The following is an 18,339-nucleotide window of genomic DNA, read 5'->3' as shown; positions in this document are numbered from 1 at the left end:
TATGGATCATTATTAATAAATATCTATCGAACATTTTTTAATAAAACTTAGAAGAATTGATTACTTTAAATAAAGCATAATACTCAAATTAACATAGGTTAATGAATTTGTAGTCTTCAAAATTGATTAGTTGAGTCTTCAAAATTGATTGGTTAGCCGTGGGCGATGGTTGCACTATTCAAAATTGATTGCACAAAACACCATTTCTTTTATTTTTATTTATTTATTTTGTTCTTAAATGTTGATTTTAAATTCAAATTGGATCTCATTTCTCTCTATTTTTATCTATAAATACTCCTCTCTATCCTCACTTACACTCGCCTCATTTTCGTGTTAACAAGAATTTCTCTCTTCAATTAAAACTATCCATTTCCTTGTTCCAATTTATTTTATAATTTCAAATTATATGGCAAAAAAAAATTAAGGAAAAAAACCGTAAAACCGCGAAACCGCTACGAACCGTTCAAAAACCGGCGGTTCGGAACCGAAACCGAAACCGCCGGTTTTTGAACCGAAACCGAAACCGTGAAACAGCCTCACGGTTAGGTTCCGGTTCCATATTTTCCAAAACTGGAACCGGCGGTTCATGAACCGTGGGCAGGTCTAAGTTAAGGTATATTTTATGAAATGTATTTTATATATTGACAACGCGGGGATAGCTCAGTTGGGAGAGCGTCAGACTGAAGATCTGAAGGTCACGTGTTCGATCCACGTTCACCGCATATCTTTTTTCATGCTGATTTTTCCCTCTGCTTATGCTTATTACTATTATCTTTTCCCCTCCTCTGCTTATGCTTATTACTATTATCTTTTCCCCTTTCCATAAATTAAAATATGTATTGCATAATTCAAAAAAAGTTGCAATGCAAACTACGGCAGAATTAATCTTAATCAACCAATTTCATGCCTTCATTTACGCTGACAAAAATAGTGTTTGAGATTTCGTAACACGTGCTGTGTCTATCTTAAGCAATAATTAATTATCAACGCAGACAATATGCATGCACCCCATATGGGCTATATATTTCTCCAACCACTAAAACCATTTCTATTGTATTTATGTAAAACGTAAATTGAATTTGATAATGAATTTCTTTTGTGAAGTAGTGTCCAAAACTAAAATATGCATATCTTGCAGATTTACTTTGGTAAGGCTTATGGCAGAGATGGTGTTGATTAGGGTTAATTAGAGATTTCCTAATTAGTGTTGTGTAAGCAATTCTCAGTGTGTACTGAATATTATACTTAAACTTATTATTTTATCAAAAATACTTAATATTGAGAAAAATCTCACTTATATTTGACCTTGAATCCTAATTATTTATAACCAAATACTGTACTGAATTATGCTTGGAAAAAAGTCTCAATGTGCGATCTTCAGACATTCACATGTTTTGTTCTTTTGTGACAGTATTTATCAAGGTGAATTAAGCTTTAAATGCTACCCATATTGTATACACTTCTTCTTAGATTCATTCTTCTGTCATGAAACCTTATTAAAATAAAGTCTTGTACACATGTTAAAAAACCGTATTTCAAAACATAATTGGCGCATCATGTACCGACCTACGACCCTATCATACACTCCTGCAATATACTTATTATTTTATACCTATTTATTTATGATAGTTTTAATTAAATTTTGATTATACCTAAAATGTATTATACTGTACATCTGTTAGCTGCTATTTACATATTAATTACTTACATTCAGTAATTTATGTGCATCGCACATTTAGTGTTGTAGAAATCATGTGACCTAACAAATTTTTGTCTCCTTGGCTGTTGTACATCTACATATCCAATCAATTAGTATTACATGTGTAGAGACTCAAAATGAAGTTACATTTCTACATATGTATCAGCAGCTCCCAAACTTGCTACCTTGTTCAAAAACTGACCTGCCAATCTACGGTTATTGCTTGCTACAACGAGAGTACTCGATTTAACCATTGATGATTCTAATCTCGTTGAAACAGCAGATCCCGCCATCCATTTATACATTCAAGAATTTTTAAACATCACAGGGCCTCGTTCTCCTTAACGTGATAATCATAGTCCATAGCGTTGCAATGCCTTAGCAAGACTCGGCATTACATTGTATGCTTGGTAGGATCTTCGCAGTTCAATGATCGAACCCACCTGGAGATACCATGTCGAAGAACATCAACTCTATTTTGTTTGCAATAATTAATTAACCCATCTACTTTTACGAACTGTTAAATTTAGGTCTTTGTTTCTCGTGTCGTACAAGGACCCAATTTCAACATAAATATACCTAAGGGGACTTCAGATTTTACACCAACTAATTCAAAAGTAAGAGGCCCTAAATATGCATTTTCCAAAGTTCAGAGAAAGATTGGGAACATCTATTTTACCAGCAAAGAGAAGTCATCTGAGATATGTATATACTTACAATGATGAGAATTGAAGTGAAACCAATCGGAAACCCTTCATTGATACTGCGTAAATAATGATCTAGAAGGACTGATGTAGTCGCCAAAAGACTTAGCAATACACCACCTGCAATATAATTGGCAGAGTACAGTTAAGATGAATAGCAGTAGCATGCACACTGAATAATGTAGTAAAAGCATTTTACCCCAAAAACGTGTTGAAGCTTGGATCTTCGTGAGAAAGTCAACAGTGGCTTTTCCAGGTTTTATATTTGGAACTCTTGCACCCATCTTATTCAAGTAATCAGCAATCTCCTTTGGCACATTGGCCTGAATGAGATTGTAACATTCCGTTAATTAAAACCCATACAAACGACCTAATATGGAAATTATCATGTGAAAAAAGGTCCTAAAATTTGCTTACTATGTCGATTATATTAAAGATGAAGACGCAAAATGCATATATCATATAATAAACCCAAGGATCTGCACCGCGCGATGTATCAGGATTCAGGATATCTCTCACGTGTTCCCATAAGCGCGAGCCAAAAACACTGAGGACAAAAACCACATTTAAGTTTTTTTAAAACTCGTAAAAACGGTAAAATGTACATAACCATGGAGAGGATAGAACAACAAACAGTTCAACATGAAAGTAGTATTTAGGAAGGGAGAAGGTAGTCTGAAGCAGGTCCTAGCCCATTAAATCAACATGCATGCGTGCATATTTATGCAATGCATGATGGTCTCATAAGATAATTGCTTGAATCCAAGAAATACCCCACATGTTAACATGAAGTATCAACAAAAATCTTAGACACCTCTTTCTAATTGAATTGACATACCAAACAAAAAATAGGAGAAACAGTAAGAAATTAGAAGCCACACTACCTTGCAATCAAGCTGGGAAATGCCAGAAAATATGAAGTAGTAAGTACAGGTTGCATCCCGGCAGGATTTATGTTGAACGGAAGATAAGGTTCAACTTCGGTTATAGGAGAATCTTCTCTGCAAAGAGAAGGAAGAAAAATAAAAAAACTGGTACAGTTAGTAGCCAGAACTTTTTCAGAATATATAAGATTCAAACTAAACCCATTCTCTATATCACTGTATTGTGTGTTTCATTTGTTTTACATGAAAATAAAACTAAATAAAATAATGGATAGCAATGTTGAGTAGCTGAAGCTCTGCCCTTAACAGACAAAATAAAGAAAAAGAAAGCAAAAGAATTGTTACCAACAGATTTTGTTGTTAATCTTAAGTTTGGGACATTGGTCAGGTGACTCAGGTCAGGCATCAAGATTTGTTTGCGGCATTAAATATAATCATATTTTCTATTGTATTAATGGAATGTATCCCAAAGGATATATTTTCTATGAATTTTTATTGACCAATGGGAGATCGACACATGGCAATGAAAGTTGGAGAAGATGAGCCATTGAAAATTGTGCCAACTAAGCACCAAATTCCATATAAGCCCTAAAGGTCCATGACATTGGTGGCCCAAAGCCCACAAGCCCCCACTCTTATGCGTCTATAAATAGGGGTGTTGGGTGAGCATAAATGATAAGCGAAGGGGGTGAAATATTGTAGAGGAAGGAGTCCTCTACAAGTTTCCACTAATGCTCAACCTTATTCTCCAATTGAAGGGGGGGTCTCTCTACCTAATACTCTAGTATTTCCTCCAACATCCAAGGCGTTCTTCGTGCAAATCATAATATTATTCGTCTAAGTCTTCTCAAAATCATATAAAGGATGATGTTCAACAAGGATTTAAGGTGAACGCCATCTATATTATTCTAACCGAACCAAATCCAAAGCTCAATCAGGAAACAAGACAAAAGTCCTCTTATTGACATTGTGAAATCCAAAATATTTGAAGATCAACGATGCGTTCTTGATCAACCCTAGCGTTCAGTCCGGAGACAAGATGGTCCTATTAATTGATGTTTTCAAATTCAAGCATCTCAACAAGCATTCAAAGATCATCCAAGAAGCAAATCGAAGGAAAGAATCAGGTGACAGATAGAGATCGAACTAGCACACATTTTTAATCAAAAAAATATTGATTTGTATCCAATTTCTTGTTTATTGAATTAAATACTACGAAATTTTGTGTTACGACCCAACTCAAGACTTATTCTCTGAAAAAACACAATGGTTACCTGGTGGCGGAAGCAAGTTTGAAACCATAATATTGTAACTTGATCTTTCGGAAGCTCTCAGTTACAACAACCGCCCACATTGCAACTATGGTGAAGACACCTAATACTGCAAGGACATATGGCCACCAGCTCACAGAACTTCCTGCAGTTGAGCAGTAAGCCCCAAAATGTAATCACCATTATCAACTTAAGTTGCATCAGCTAGTAACATATACTATAAATATATAAATGTGTGTGTGTGTGTCGCCCCAAATGATTTGATCTCCTAAGATCCAGTTCGGTTTGAAAGATTATATCTCATGATTGAATATGTATTATGTTTGGTTCATGAGATTGAATATCATAACTTAATCCTTGATGGTTAATCATGTGATAATGAGTCATAGTCATCCTCCTCCAACTAAAATAATCACACAACTTAATCCTAGATGGATAATCATATGATAATGAGTCATAGCAACCAAACTACACCTAAATATATAACTTCAGTCTTTCACAAGAATATTTAAGAGAATTCTTGAACTAAGACGAAACAAAACAGAAAAAATTCACAGATAGACATGTTATGTGATTATACCAGATAACTAAAGAGAGAAACCAAAACGTAATGAACTGAGAGCAGTATAGATCTTAGAGACTTTGTTCTCCAGGCTCACCTGAGAGCTGAGCCAACATCTTGTACAATGTATCAGTATAACCAGTCAGGATGTTGACACAGATAATTAAAGATGATCCTTGACCTGGCCATATATAGCAGGTTATAAAATCAGTGGAACATAATTTAAAGCCATGTAAATATTTAATTTCTGAACTACTCTAAGAAATCAGAACATATTTTGTCTGCATCATGATATTATAATGCGCTTCACTATTAGTTATTGGGTTTCTTTTCATTCTTTTATTTCTTTATGGTTTTTGGTCAAAGGACTTTTACATGTCATTAGATAATTTATGCCTAAAGAACTCCACAAATGAAAAGGTGCATTCAAAATTTCAAATAACAAACAAAGAGAAGATACTTAAAAATAGTAGAAAATATAATGAATTGCACGATGCAGATATCAAAAATGTATATTTGCATCATAAAGGAACATAAATACCGAATCCGGACTCTGATATCTTGTCAGATATCCAACCCATGGTCATCGCACCACACACCAGAAATAAAGTTGTGATCATGACATGCTTTACCCTGCATATTTTTGGTCAGAGGAAATCCCATCACTTCAAAGGACAAGGAAAAAAATTGTGCTAATGTAAACGCAACTTGTAAGACTGATTACAGCATGGAGTGATCAGTCAGGGGCATCATATGATGGTGATATGTCACCTTTTTGAGATTTTTTAAAGAGAAATTCCATTTAGAGGTGAACACTGAGTTTCATTATATCATTGTTTAGCAAATCTAAGTTATATTGCGAATATAGAGCTCAAGTACATGAACGAATGTCTTCTCTCATGATTACCTGTGGCTAGCTGCATATATAGAATAGGGAAGTGAATAACAAGAAAGAATAAAAGCCTGTATGAGAGCAAATCCTAGTGAAATCCACCATCTGAAAAATAGATCAGATACAAGTAAACACTCAAATCATTCTGTGGCAATTAAAATATGTTCTAAAACCAACAAAATATTTCACAAGGGCTTGTCTCACTGCTTGAGATGAATAACTAGACACACATATATCTCTTGATCTTCTCATTAGCATCTAAGCCTTCTTTCCGAAGCTTCACTAAGGGAGGGAGAAGGACACATAAGATCTGAACCAAAATTACTGTAGTTAGCATGATATAAGAGATAGATCAAAGTGAGGCAGTGACATAACATTTTGACATTGCTAAAAATAATTAGATCCAGACAAAGGAGCCAATATGACGTTTAGCTACTCCACCTCTTTATAAAAACTGATCTGTAAATTTAAAGATCGCAGAATTTTTTTATCAACATGGTCCTCAAGTTATCATGGATACTAGGAGAGCCATCTTTTCCTCTGTAGCAAACCTTTTCCTTCTAAATACCACATGCAAACTGGTTCAGCTTGGAAAATATGTATTTCTTCTTAACATGAATAGTAATGAGAAAATATTCGTGCAACATGGTTATTGATTGAGTTTTAAAAATCTTGGGATTGGGCATGACAGTTATCTAGCAAAAGGTGACATCTTTGCAACATTGAGTATGTAAGGTTTCTCTGCAAATAAATGAGGGTAGGAAAGATTTCCTGTACATAGTGAACTATCTGACAGAGCACAGAGACTCTGCAAAGGTTACAAGATCATTTTTATGGTGGACGATATCAAGCAATTCATAGGTCTATGTTTTCACTTAACAGTAAGTACATCTAAATGTTAACCTGCATAAGGATAGATGCTGCTATTTGAGGACTAAGCCCGAGCTGAAAGAGAGAAAGCTCAAGTTCCGGTGTGAGATTACCAAGCTCCTCTGTAAATAGTGAAATCACAACTAATGTTATAACAAGATCAATCATGTCAATATTCAACTGTCTGCAAGTAAGAAGGCGATATTCTTCTCACCAGTAGAACCAGAGAGAAAATTGAGATAATTTTCAGGCATCAACCTCCTGTCGAATCCTGGTAAGGGAATAAAGTAGCCAAGGCGACTCACAAATAACAAGACAGCAGTCACAAACAGCCTTGTCCGTATTTCACTCTTAAAAAAGGATTCCAAAGCATTGTTAAGGATTGCTCCAAACCGTGAAAAATTCAAAAACCGATTCCTGAATGGCTCGGTCTTCAGATCCAAGGCTACTGAATTTTCGAAACCATTCACATTCAGAGCACTTTCGCTGCTCCCTGATGTATCAGCAAACTGTTCATAATTTATTGGATCTGCGGAAGCAGCTCGAACAATTGCTGAATTCTGCCGAAAACAATTCAATGACAAAAACCCTTTGTTTTCTTTCAGCAACACATGATCTCTTGACGAACAAAACCGTTTTCTGCTTAATTGCAGAGATACTGGTTTAGCACATATACGGTTTCCGAATAATCTTGTGTTGTGAAATTGGGAATTGCACGACGAATTCCCAGCTGCCAAAAGCATTAAAACAAAAAATTAACTACAAACAAAGCGCTGAGGGAGAGCATAACAACATTCAATAATAAAACCGAGCACCATAAAAAAAATATAAATATTACTAAGCAAAGGGCCAAGAACACCATGAGTCCTCAATAAACTATATCAGCAAACACAGTTAAAGTAGCAGTATAAGCAAATTATTCGACCAGTATTTGCAGCCCCTTATTTGTCATATAAATAAGAAAAAAATACAATCTTGGAAAATAGAATTAACCTTGAACGTAGAAATGAGGTTGAGTTCTAAGAAGTGTGGCTTCCATGGAGCTGGCAAACTTTTGGAATTGGCAGAAATCGAAGAAATCGGCTACTTATCTGTTCAAGTAATCCGATGCTTCTGGAGTACGTGCTCCCCAAAATAAAAGCTTCTTAAATGGAATTAGCAGTGAAACGACATCGTTCTGCTCGGGGGGGTTTTTAGGGTTTTAGTTTTCTTTTTCTATTTCAAATTTGTTTGATTTTAATTAAATTAGTAGGTGAATATTAAATCGGGAACAAAAATGCAAATTATATAAAAAAATTTATCAATTAATTTGATAACGCAAGTACATCTTGTTAGGCATGCTTATTCGACCGGTTCCGGTTGTAATCGGATTGGTTAATCGGTTTTAAATTTTCATAAATCCTAGAACCAGAATCGGAACCGATCGATTCCGGTTTGGAACCGGCCATTTAAGAATTGGTCGATTTTGGTTTCGAACCGAAACCGATGTGTAATTTTAATTCGATATTTTTATAATTTTAAATAGTTCAATCCTAAAAATTTAATAATCCAACATCTATAAATATAACAAATAGTACCTTAAAATTAAAAAAAATACAAAAAAAAATATAAACCAACAATACAATAATATTCATATATGGATAAGAGTGATGCCAAATGTAGTAGGTCATCAGACTAGTTTGTGTTAGCAATTTTTTAATAAAAATAAAAATAAAAGTTCTACGCTTTAGCAATTTTATTTTAAAATTGAATTCCATTTTTCCTTTTTTTGGCTAAAATATTCAATGGATTTCCAATACTAATTGACCTTGTTGTGACTTTTTGGTTTATAACGGCAAAGTTAATAAATTATTGACAAACAGGTTAAAATCATCGTATGTTAAATAAATTGTTACATAAATTTGTTATAAAGTTAAATTTCTATTATATGAAATGATATTGTATTTGTATAAGTTCTTTTGGAAATTAAAAATAAACATATGATGTCATAATCATTGTAGTTAGTTCATAAAAAATGGACTGAGGAAATAATTGTAGATTCAAAGTATCGCGATTTAAACATTTTAAATATTTCATAAATTAGAGCTCGCAAATCTAACACTGTTTAAATCTAAAAATCACTTAATGTTTCAAATTATTTTATTTTAATTCAAAATTAATTTAATTTAATTAGATTTATTAATATATTAAATTATAAAAATAAAAATTGAATTATAATCTGGTTTCCGCTTAGGAACCGGTCGATTCTGGTTCCGAACCGGAACCGATTTTATTTAAAATATCGGAACCGGTACCGGAACCGATTTTTCCGATTTCTCAATTATTATAATAACATTGAGATTCTACCTATACAATACAGAGTACTTTTTAATTAATTTAAAATAATGTAAGTACGTATTGGATTATAATTAGATAGGCGGTAAAAATTTTGATTTAAATAAGTTTCTTTGATGGACTTATGTCAGTGAGTATATGCTCATAAAATGTGGATAAATCAGGCACAAATATTAATTGACACTTTTTATGATAATTTTATATTTTTATTGGATGGTAAACGAAAGATATCTTGCTTTAATTGATTAAAAGTGTAGCTTTTATTTTGGCAAAACACATTTTTAAGTCCTCATACTTTAATGGTTTACTTTAACAGATCCTGGAGTATAATTTTTCTGTTTTAGTAAGTCTTTGTACTTTTATATTTGATATATTTCAATTCTTATTTAACGGAACGTAGCTTTTATTTTGGCAAAACATATGTTTAAGTCCTCATACTTGATGGTTTACTTTAACAGATCCTGGAGTATAATTTTTCTATTTTAGTAAGTCTTTGTACTTTTATATTTGATATATTTCAATCCTTATTTAACGGAACAGTTAACTTTTCTGTTATAAAATAACGTATTATATATTACTTAAAATATTCCACCAAATATTATAGTTGAAAAATATCAACATAAAATAAAAAGAGGTAAAACAATAATTCCTTCACCTTTTCATCCACCTTCGTCCCTCTCCCTAATCTCTTTCTTTTCTTCAATCCCTCAATCTCTCTTAATTAATCTCCCACTCCGTTAGCGCCATTTTTTTAGCAATGGGAGCGGCAAGCAGCGCTGGAAGATCTCCTTCCACAAATCCCCCTCGCCGCTCAAGCAGATCCAAATTCCGGCCGAGTTTCTCTGCCCTCTCTCCGGCGCTCTCATGGCGGATCCTGTAATCGTCTCCTCCGACCACACATTCGAGCGCAGCTGCGTCCAAGCCTGCGTCTCCTTCTCCTTCCACCCCACTCTCACCGGCGCCGCCGCAGATTTCTCCACCATCATCCCCAATCTCGCCCTCCGATCCACGATCATCAACTGGTGCCTCATACATCGCCTCGATCACCCGAAACCCCTGTCTTGCACTCCGCCGAGAAAATCATCCGTCAATTAATGCCTCCGCCGCCGCCGGTCGAGTTTAATCGGACACCGAGCGTCGGCAGCTCGGAGGAGTCCGCGAAGCCGTGAACTCCGCTCCTTCTAACCACTAGGCCCGGCGTGCTACTCTTTTTTTTTAATCTCTTTCTTTATGTTATGTTATATCTGTGGATATTAGGTGGAATATATTTAAATGATTAATAGATGATGTGTCATTTTAATGGAAAAGTTAACGGTTCCCTTAAATAAGGATTGGAGTGTATCGAAAATAAAAGTACAAGGAGTTAGTAAAATAGAAAAATTGTATAAAGATCTATTGAAATAAACAATCAAAGTACAAGAACTTAAGGACGTTTATTTTTATCGGAAATTTGAAGGGGACATGTGAAATATCTATGGGAAATAGAGAAGACTGTGGGCTTCACTATATAATTCAAGCAAAATATCAGCACTACTTCATTTCTAGTCCATTTCTAAGCCCAATTCATTTTAGGAAAATTGTTGGATCAAGTTTAGTCAATTTCTGATAAGTATGCAACGTTCAAATTAGTCAATTACTATTATAGATTCGACAAGGGATCAGATACGTAGAACACTATATTTTTTGGTCATGTAACAATTAAGAAAACTGTCGAAGTTATTTACCAAACTTAGATGATTTTTTGGGCAATTTTTCCTTTTTATTATAACTCATAAGTATCGTCGCTTGTTGCTTCGCACCATTTCATTTATTCTATAATTCAAGTTGGCGTTCCAAAATAGGGTTATAGCCATGTGCAATACCGGACCCCTTATATTTTGCAACTTGCACATGTACGGTCCACAAACTTTAATTAACAATGTCAATGCATGTCTCTAAATTTCGATATAATATCACTGGAAATGGAACGACTTTAACTTTTTTGGGTTTTAAACACCCTCCAATCATGAAGGGCTATTATCATCAAATTCTTTCTCCTTATATGCATGGCTCTCCTCCCCTTAATTTATTTATGTTAGTGTTTTTTATCTTTCATTCTCATTAATTTACTCCATCTAATGCAGGTGCATCTTTTGAGATTGAAGTATTCCACCCTTTTACGGAATAATGCAAGCTAAAAACTGCTTCAGCATTATATATTTATATATAAGTCTATGATTTGAGATTTTTTAGGCTAAATGAGATGCAATTTCAACCATTTATTTTTATTAAATGAGTAGTCCAGATTTTGCTACAAAAAAAATGTTTTTAGATTAATTAATTATGAAAGGGTAAAATGGTAATTTCATATTTTAATTAGGGTTCCATTTTGGGCGATTTCTGTGAGATCTCATTCTCCGCAGCCTTATCCACCTCTGGCTCTCCCACACCGACCCCGCCCAGGCTCCGCAGCCGCCGTGTGCCGTCTCCAGGCATGAAGCTGCGGTGATCATCAAAGGTGAGGTCGACGCCGCTTCCTTGCAGAAGCTCGTCGATTTCATGAAGGCTTCGGAGGGGAATCTGAAATTCGTCGCACATTCCAGCTCCGCGATTCCGAGATTCGTCGAATTCTTCGCAGAATCCGACGAGATTCGGATTCGCGAGCTGATTGCTGAGGTTTTCTATCTGATCTCGTCGGAGAAATCCGTGAGAGAGAGGGCTGAACGAGCTCATTTTGAGTTCCGCCTATTGTCTATCTTCGTTCGCGACGATTTTGCAGAAAGGAAACACCGAATCGAAGGTGAAATCAACGAAGATTTTAGAGTTAATCGCGTTAAATTTACAGATTTAAACTAAAAGCGATGGAGATTGGGTTCAGGTTGATGCTAAGCCGCATACCAGATACCAAACTCTCTCTCTCACAAACACACACATCAGATGGATAAGTGAGTTGTAATTTGTAATCTATCGCTTCTGTTTCATGTCGCATTAATAAATCGATTTGTGGTGGTTTTTGTTTCTCTGATTATTCCAGTTGTTATTCACGCTGTTGATTCGAGTTACTTGTTTATGACTTTCTAACAGTGTTTATAGTTGTTGATTCGATCAGTTCAATAGTAGATCTTTCTACAAATTTCTTTTTTGTTTATTAATTTTTGTTTGGCTGAATTGAATTTTTTAGGTGTTTATAGTTGTTGATATTTTAATACGAGTTGATGACATTTGATATTCTCGGTATTGATACGTGAATTATAAGTGTTATTTTTTAGTTGTTGACATTTTAATACGAGTCGTTGACATTTGATATTCTCGGTATTGACACAAATAATACGTCGTTGACATGAAAATATTTGTTGTTGACATTGATTATTTGTAAAATGTTGTTGTTGACATAATAGTTGACATAAATAAAGTTTGATGTTGACATAAATAGAGTTTGCTATTGACATCGTAGTTGACATAAATAACGTTTGTTGTTGACATCGTAGTTGACATAATGTCTTTGTAGTTGACATCGCACGAAAATGACAAAAATACCCCCTTGTTGACATAAACGACACACTGTTGATATCGCGCGCAAATTGTGAATGAGTGGCTGAAATTGCATCTCAATTCTCAATTAGGCCTAAAAATCTCAACTTAACATGACCCTTTATATATATATATATATAGAGTTGTGATCAATGTCGAACCAATTTTAAAGACCGAACTTGAGACCAAATCTGGGCCATTAGATCTAGTTTTTTTGAAGAGTTTTTGATGAGATGTGCTGCTGTGAAAATTTTTTCGGCTTCATTACTAGCCCATTTTACTTCATTGTATAGGTTTATTACTTCATTACGTACGTAATACCTTGAAACTACAACATGTTTTCACTTGCTTCCAGTAGGTTTTGAAATGATTCAACATATGCTTCATTCAAATTCATTGACGTGGGTTTTTGCTTGATTAACATTTAAATATGCAATTTATTCAAGTAAGTTTATTACTTCATTCAGAAACGTTATTACTTCATTGGATAAGATTTTCACTTCATTCCAGTAGGACTTCAAATGCTTCTACACATACTTCATTCAAATAATTTATTATATTATTCCATGTGTTTATTAAACCATATTAGCGCCATGATGGTGGTGATAGATATCGTAGAGAGAAAGAACGGCACGCGACGGCGAAACCACATTTACGTACTGGAATGAAGTAAAAACCTAGTGGAATGAAGTAAAAACCTACTAGAATGAAGTAATATATTCTGGACGAAATTAAATCTTCGTAATATGTTAGTATGACTTATTTACCTTCGGATGAATTAAAATAGGCTCGTGATGAAGGCGAAAATAATTTATAAATTTCAGTATCTTATCCATAAAAAACTAGATCTAAAAGCCCTAATTTGGTAGGGTTCGGTGGTTCGGTCTTTAAGAGTGGATTTTTGGATAATAGGACTCTATATATATATATATAGAGAGAGAGAGAGAGAGAGTTGTGATCAATGTCGAACCAATTTTAAAGACCGAACTAGAGACCAAATCTGAGCCATTAAATCTAGTTTTTTTGATGAGATGTGCTGCTGTGAAAATTTTTTCGGCTTCATTACAAGCCCATTTTACTTCATTATATAGGTTTATTACTTCATTTTGTACGTAATACCTTGAAACTACAACATGTTTTTACTTGCTTCCAATAGGTTTTGAAATAATTCAACATATGCTTCATTCAAATTCATTGACGTGGGTTTTTGCTTGATTAACATTTAAATATGCAATTTATTCAAGTGAGTTTATTACTTCATTCAGAAACGTTATTACTTCATTGGATAAGATTTTTACTTCATTCCCGTAGGACTTCAAATGCTTCTACACATACTTCATTCCAATAATTTATTACATCATTCCATGTGTTTATTAAACCATATTAGCGCCATGGCGTTGGTGATAGATATTGTAGAGAGAAAGAACGGCACGCGACGGCGAAACCACATTTACGTACTGGAATGAAGTAAAAACCTACTAGAATGAAGTAATATATTCTGGACGAAGTTAAATCTTCGTAACATGTTGGTATGACTTATTTACCTTCGAATGAATTAAAATAGGCTCGTGATGAAGGCGAAAATAATTTATAAATTTCTGTATCTTATCCATAAAAAACTAGATCTAAAAGCCCTAATTTGGTAGGGTTATGTGGTTCGGTCTTTAAGAGTGGATTTGTGAATAATGGGACTCTATATATATATATATATATATATAGAGATGTGATCATATCATAACCCTCAAATCACATAATAACTCTATAACTAAATCTGGACCACACATATTTGATAATCTTGTGGTTGAGATTCAAACTTAGATTTACTTCATAAAAAAGGCGCAGAGGGATAAAAGTGTAATTTCCTCATTTAATTTCTGAATTTTACTCTAAACACGCGATTCACGCTTTCATTCTGTTTGAACTCAATTCTCTCACCTTCATCTTCATCTTCATCTTCACAATTAACAGATCGATTCTCTCATCTTCATCTTCCATATTTCTCGCCTATTTTATTTCAACATCTCCAGATTTTCTTCGATTTGTTCATTATTCCGTAGTCTCCAGATTTTGTTTCCATATTTCTCGCATAATTGTGATCGGGAAGATGTTTTGAATTTTGTGTTCTTATTTTCATTGATTACCTCTTCAATTGCTGTGAAAATTTGCTTCGATGGAATCTGTAGAAAATAACGAAGATAACAATCATTATTGATTGTGTTCATATTCATGTATTGAATTTGATTTTAGATTAATATTAGTCGGATAAAATGATACTACGATAAAATGATACTTTGGGTTGATAAAATGATAGTCATAGCTGATAAAATAATACTTTTCAGACGTGTCATAGCTGATAAAATGATAGTCCTAGGTGATAAAATGATAGCCATAGCTGATAAAATGATACTTTTGGCTGATAAAATGATAGTCATAGCTGATAAAATGATACTTTTGGCTGATAAAATGATAGTCATAGCTGATAAAATGATACTTTTGACTGATAAAATGATACTTTTCAGACGTGTCATAGCTGATAAAATGATAGTCCTAGGTGATAAAATGATACTTTTGGCTGATAAAATGATAGTCATAGCTGATAAAATGATAGTCATAGTACTTGATAAAATGATACTTCTTACTAATAAAATGATACTTTTGGCTGATAACATGATACGTTTTAGCTGATAAAATGAGCAACCTTGGAACAAAGTTTCTACAACGGTTTACATCTACAAGGAAACTTCTATGACAAACTATCTTTGAAGAGGGCTTCCAAAATAATTTCAATTGAACAATACAGAAGAGTTCTCTTAACATTGCACAGACCTACAAATGAAAAGTCTAATCTAGTTCAAATTGAACCACAAACAATGGCAAAATAATGTTTAAAGCCTACATAAGTAAATGTCTACCAACAAAATCTATGCTGAAGTATGGTAATTAAACCAAGCGCTGAGTTTCAGTTAGAGATCCTATCATGCTCGCGCTTGGCTTCACCATCTACGCACTTCACCATCTACGCTTGGCTTCAACATCATCAATGTTCTTACCTAATAAACAAATGATTTCAGTGTGTTAAACAGTTTATGTAATTATATAAAGTCAAAGTATCATTTTATCCCATGAAACTATCATTTTATCCCATGAAACTATCATTTTATCAAGAGCAATTATCATTTTATCTTCTGAAACTATCATTTTCTAAATTTCAATGAGTTCAAAAAAGCAGAGAGGGCATAACTTGTCACTTAAGTAGAACAAAACACTATTCACAAATTATCATTTTCAGAAACTATCATTTTATGCATCCAAAGTATCATTTTATCAAGCAAAAGCACAATTTCTACATTTAAACAGATCATACAAACACAGCAGCAGTAGCCTCAGGACACACACACACACAAACATAAAGTATCATTTTATCCCATGAAACTATCATTTTATCTTCTGAAACTATCATTTTATCCCATGAAACTATCATTTTATCAAGGGCAATTATCATTTTATCAACTATCATTTTATAATATGAAACTATCATTTTATCCCATGAAACTAACATTTTATCTTCTGAAACTATCATTTTATCAAGGGCAATTATCATTTTATCAACTATGATTTTATAATCTGAAACTATCATTTTATCCCATGAAACTATCATTTTATCAAGGGCAATTATCATTTTATCAACTATCATTTTATAATCTGAAACTAGCATTTTATCCCATGAAATTATCATTTTATCTTCTGAAACTATCATTTTATCAATGGCAATTATCATTTTATCTTCTGAAACTATCATTTTCTAAATTTCAATGAGTTCAAAAAAGCAGAGAGGGCATAACTTGTCACTTAAGTAGAACAAAACACTATTCACAAAGTATCATTTTATCATTTTCAGAAACTATCATTTTATGCACCCAAAGTATCATTTTATCAAGCAAAAGCACAATTTCTACATTTAAACAGCTTATCCAAACACATAGCAACACACACACACAGCAAAACACACATAAACAAAGCAAAACACACACACAAACACAGAAAAACACACACCAGTAGCACACACAGCAAAATGTAAATCTAAATATATAGATTGTTCTCAATATTGTTATGCATGAATGATATTGTATAAATATAAGAAATATCTACACTAAAAAACTACAGAATCTAAAAAAATCGAGAAAATCTCCAGCAAAATGATAAATCGAGCAAAATCAAAAGTGAAATAAGTAATAAACTTCATCCAACCTTTCTTCGATGATGCTTGATCGTTTTCCTTCGACATTTTCCAGAATCGGATGATTTTTCCTTCGATTCGAAGGCTTTGAAACATGATTCAGAGGGTTTGATTGTGTGAGAAATTGATGCAGGGTTTGAGTCAAGTTTCCTTCTTTCCCACCAAATTTTAAAACAAAATGACAATTTTGCCCTTAATATGTCCGAAAATGATAGTTTTATTTGATAAAATGATAGTTTTGTTAGATTAAATCTAGACCACATATTTTAAAAATGTGTGGTGGAGATTTAGTTATAGGGTTATCACATAAATTGGGGTTATCATTATAATGCACCCCTATATATATATATATATATATATATATATAGGGGTGCACTATGGTGCCACATAGGATAACACCTTACCACCAATATAGTCCGTCAGATCTCATCTATGGACGACTAGGATTAAGTTTCGTGAAAAAACACGGGTTTGCAGTCTACTGTATTAGATATTGCAGTCTATTGCATTAGATATTGCAGTCGTGGTAAACTGCAATATGTTGTGGTAAGACTGCAATATTCAATGAACAGCACTGCAATCTGGTAACGTAAAATTAAAAATTTTCTATTTTACCCCTCCGTGTTTTTACACGTGGCAACATGACAAGCACACGATTTTCAGATTCAGTGGCCTAAAATGGTGTTATGGTGTTAGAATAAAGAGGGTTGTTATCTTAGTACATCCCTCTATGTATATATATATATATACGTAATATGTAAGATTTCTGGGAAAACACAACTTTGATTCGAACAATGTGTGCATCATCAAATTTGTGTAGACAGGCTATAAGCTCTAATAAACTGATAACATCTTATTGGTTCGAACTAACAAGATGTATCGACCTAAAGCACGAAGAAAAATATCATTATAGATCCATTGGTAGAACCGTTATGTTATAATCAACTGAACCTCTATAATTTACTTGCAATGAGGTGTATCTGCTATAGAATTTCAATCGAATGAACACAAATAAATTTCCTTTCTCACAATATTTAGGAATTTGTTTTTTGAATTCCTTTTATTGGAAATTTTAGGATAATATATTTGGTATGGTAGATAACTCATCTAGGAATAGAATTCTACTCTACCAAACATGCGCAACCTATAAACTAAATTGTACTCCATGTGTGATTAATAAATATAACTGGCCATGTGTGCGTGAAATCCCGATATCCTTGTCGTGAAATCTTCAGATTGAAAAAGTGCAGGATACTATACTGAAGCCAGGTCTGGGAAAGGAAATCCAACTTAGATTCGTACACACACGCGCACACTGAATCTATATTATATACATACACATGTGACATGTGAGTGTGAATATAATCATATATATA

At 33.6% G+C, this 18,339-nt stretch overlaps 1 protein-coding gene and 1 non-coding gene across 2 annotated transcripts; one reads left to right on the top strand and one right to left on the bottom strand.

Moving 5' to 3' along the window:
• The first annotated feature begins 649 nt into the window (after positions 1–649).
• Positions 650–722, top strand: TRNAF-GAA (transfer RNA phenylalanine (anticodon GAA)). The gene has a single exon. It is a non-coding gene; the product is annotated as a tRNA-Phe (tRNA).
• Positions 723–1,755: 1,033 nt separating this feature from the next.
• SCY2 (SecY protein transport family protein) lies at positions 1,756–7,996 on the bottom strand. Its single transcript, XM_048107005.1, has 13 exons — positions 7,876–7,996; positions 7,097–7,612; positions 6,916–7,004; positions 6,243–6,322; positions 6,028–6,117; positions 5,662–5,753; positions 5,218–5,301; positions 4,562–4,703; positions 3,288–3,404; positions 2,821–2,950; positions 2,603–2,726; positions 2,417–2,523; positions 1,756–2,142 (listed from the first exon to the last, which is right to left on the bottom strand). The coding sequence occupies exons 1-13, from the start codon at positions 7,919–7,921 to the stop codon at positions 2,053–2,055; spliced, it is 1,707 nt and encodes a 568-aa protein (XP_047962962.1). The 5' UTR covers positions 7,922–7,996; the 3' UTR covers positions 1,756–2,052.
• Between the last annotated feature and the right edge of the window lie 10,343 nt (positions 7,997–18,339).

Source organism: Salvia hispanica, chromosome 6 (genome assembly GCF_029641045.1).
Source record: "Salvia hispanica isolate PSC_SH4W2 chromosome 6, Shi_PSC_v1, whole genome shotgun sequence".
Classification (NCBI taxonomy): domain Eukaryota; kingdom Viridiplantae; phylum Streptophyta; class Magnoliopsida; order Lamiales; family Lamiaceae; genus Salvia; species Salvia hispanica.
This window is presented reverse-complemented; position numbering and strand designations above follow the sequence as displayed.

Bases quoted from the DNA above. Each gene is read 5' to 3' on its own strand.
- SCY2 (XM_048107005.1), bottom strand. From the start codon at position 7,921: ATGGAAGCCACACTTCTTAGAACTCAACCTCATTTCTACGTTCAAG. The intron at 5,754-6,027 runs GTAATCATGAGA...AAAAATATGCAG, and splicing joins ATATATGCAGCTAGCCACAG to GGTAAAGCATGTCATGATCA. The intron at 2,524-2,602 runs GTAAAATGCTTT...ATTATATTGCAG, and splicing joins AGCTTCAACACGTTTTTGGG to GTGGTGTATTGCTAAGTCTT.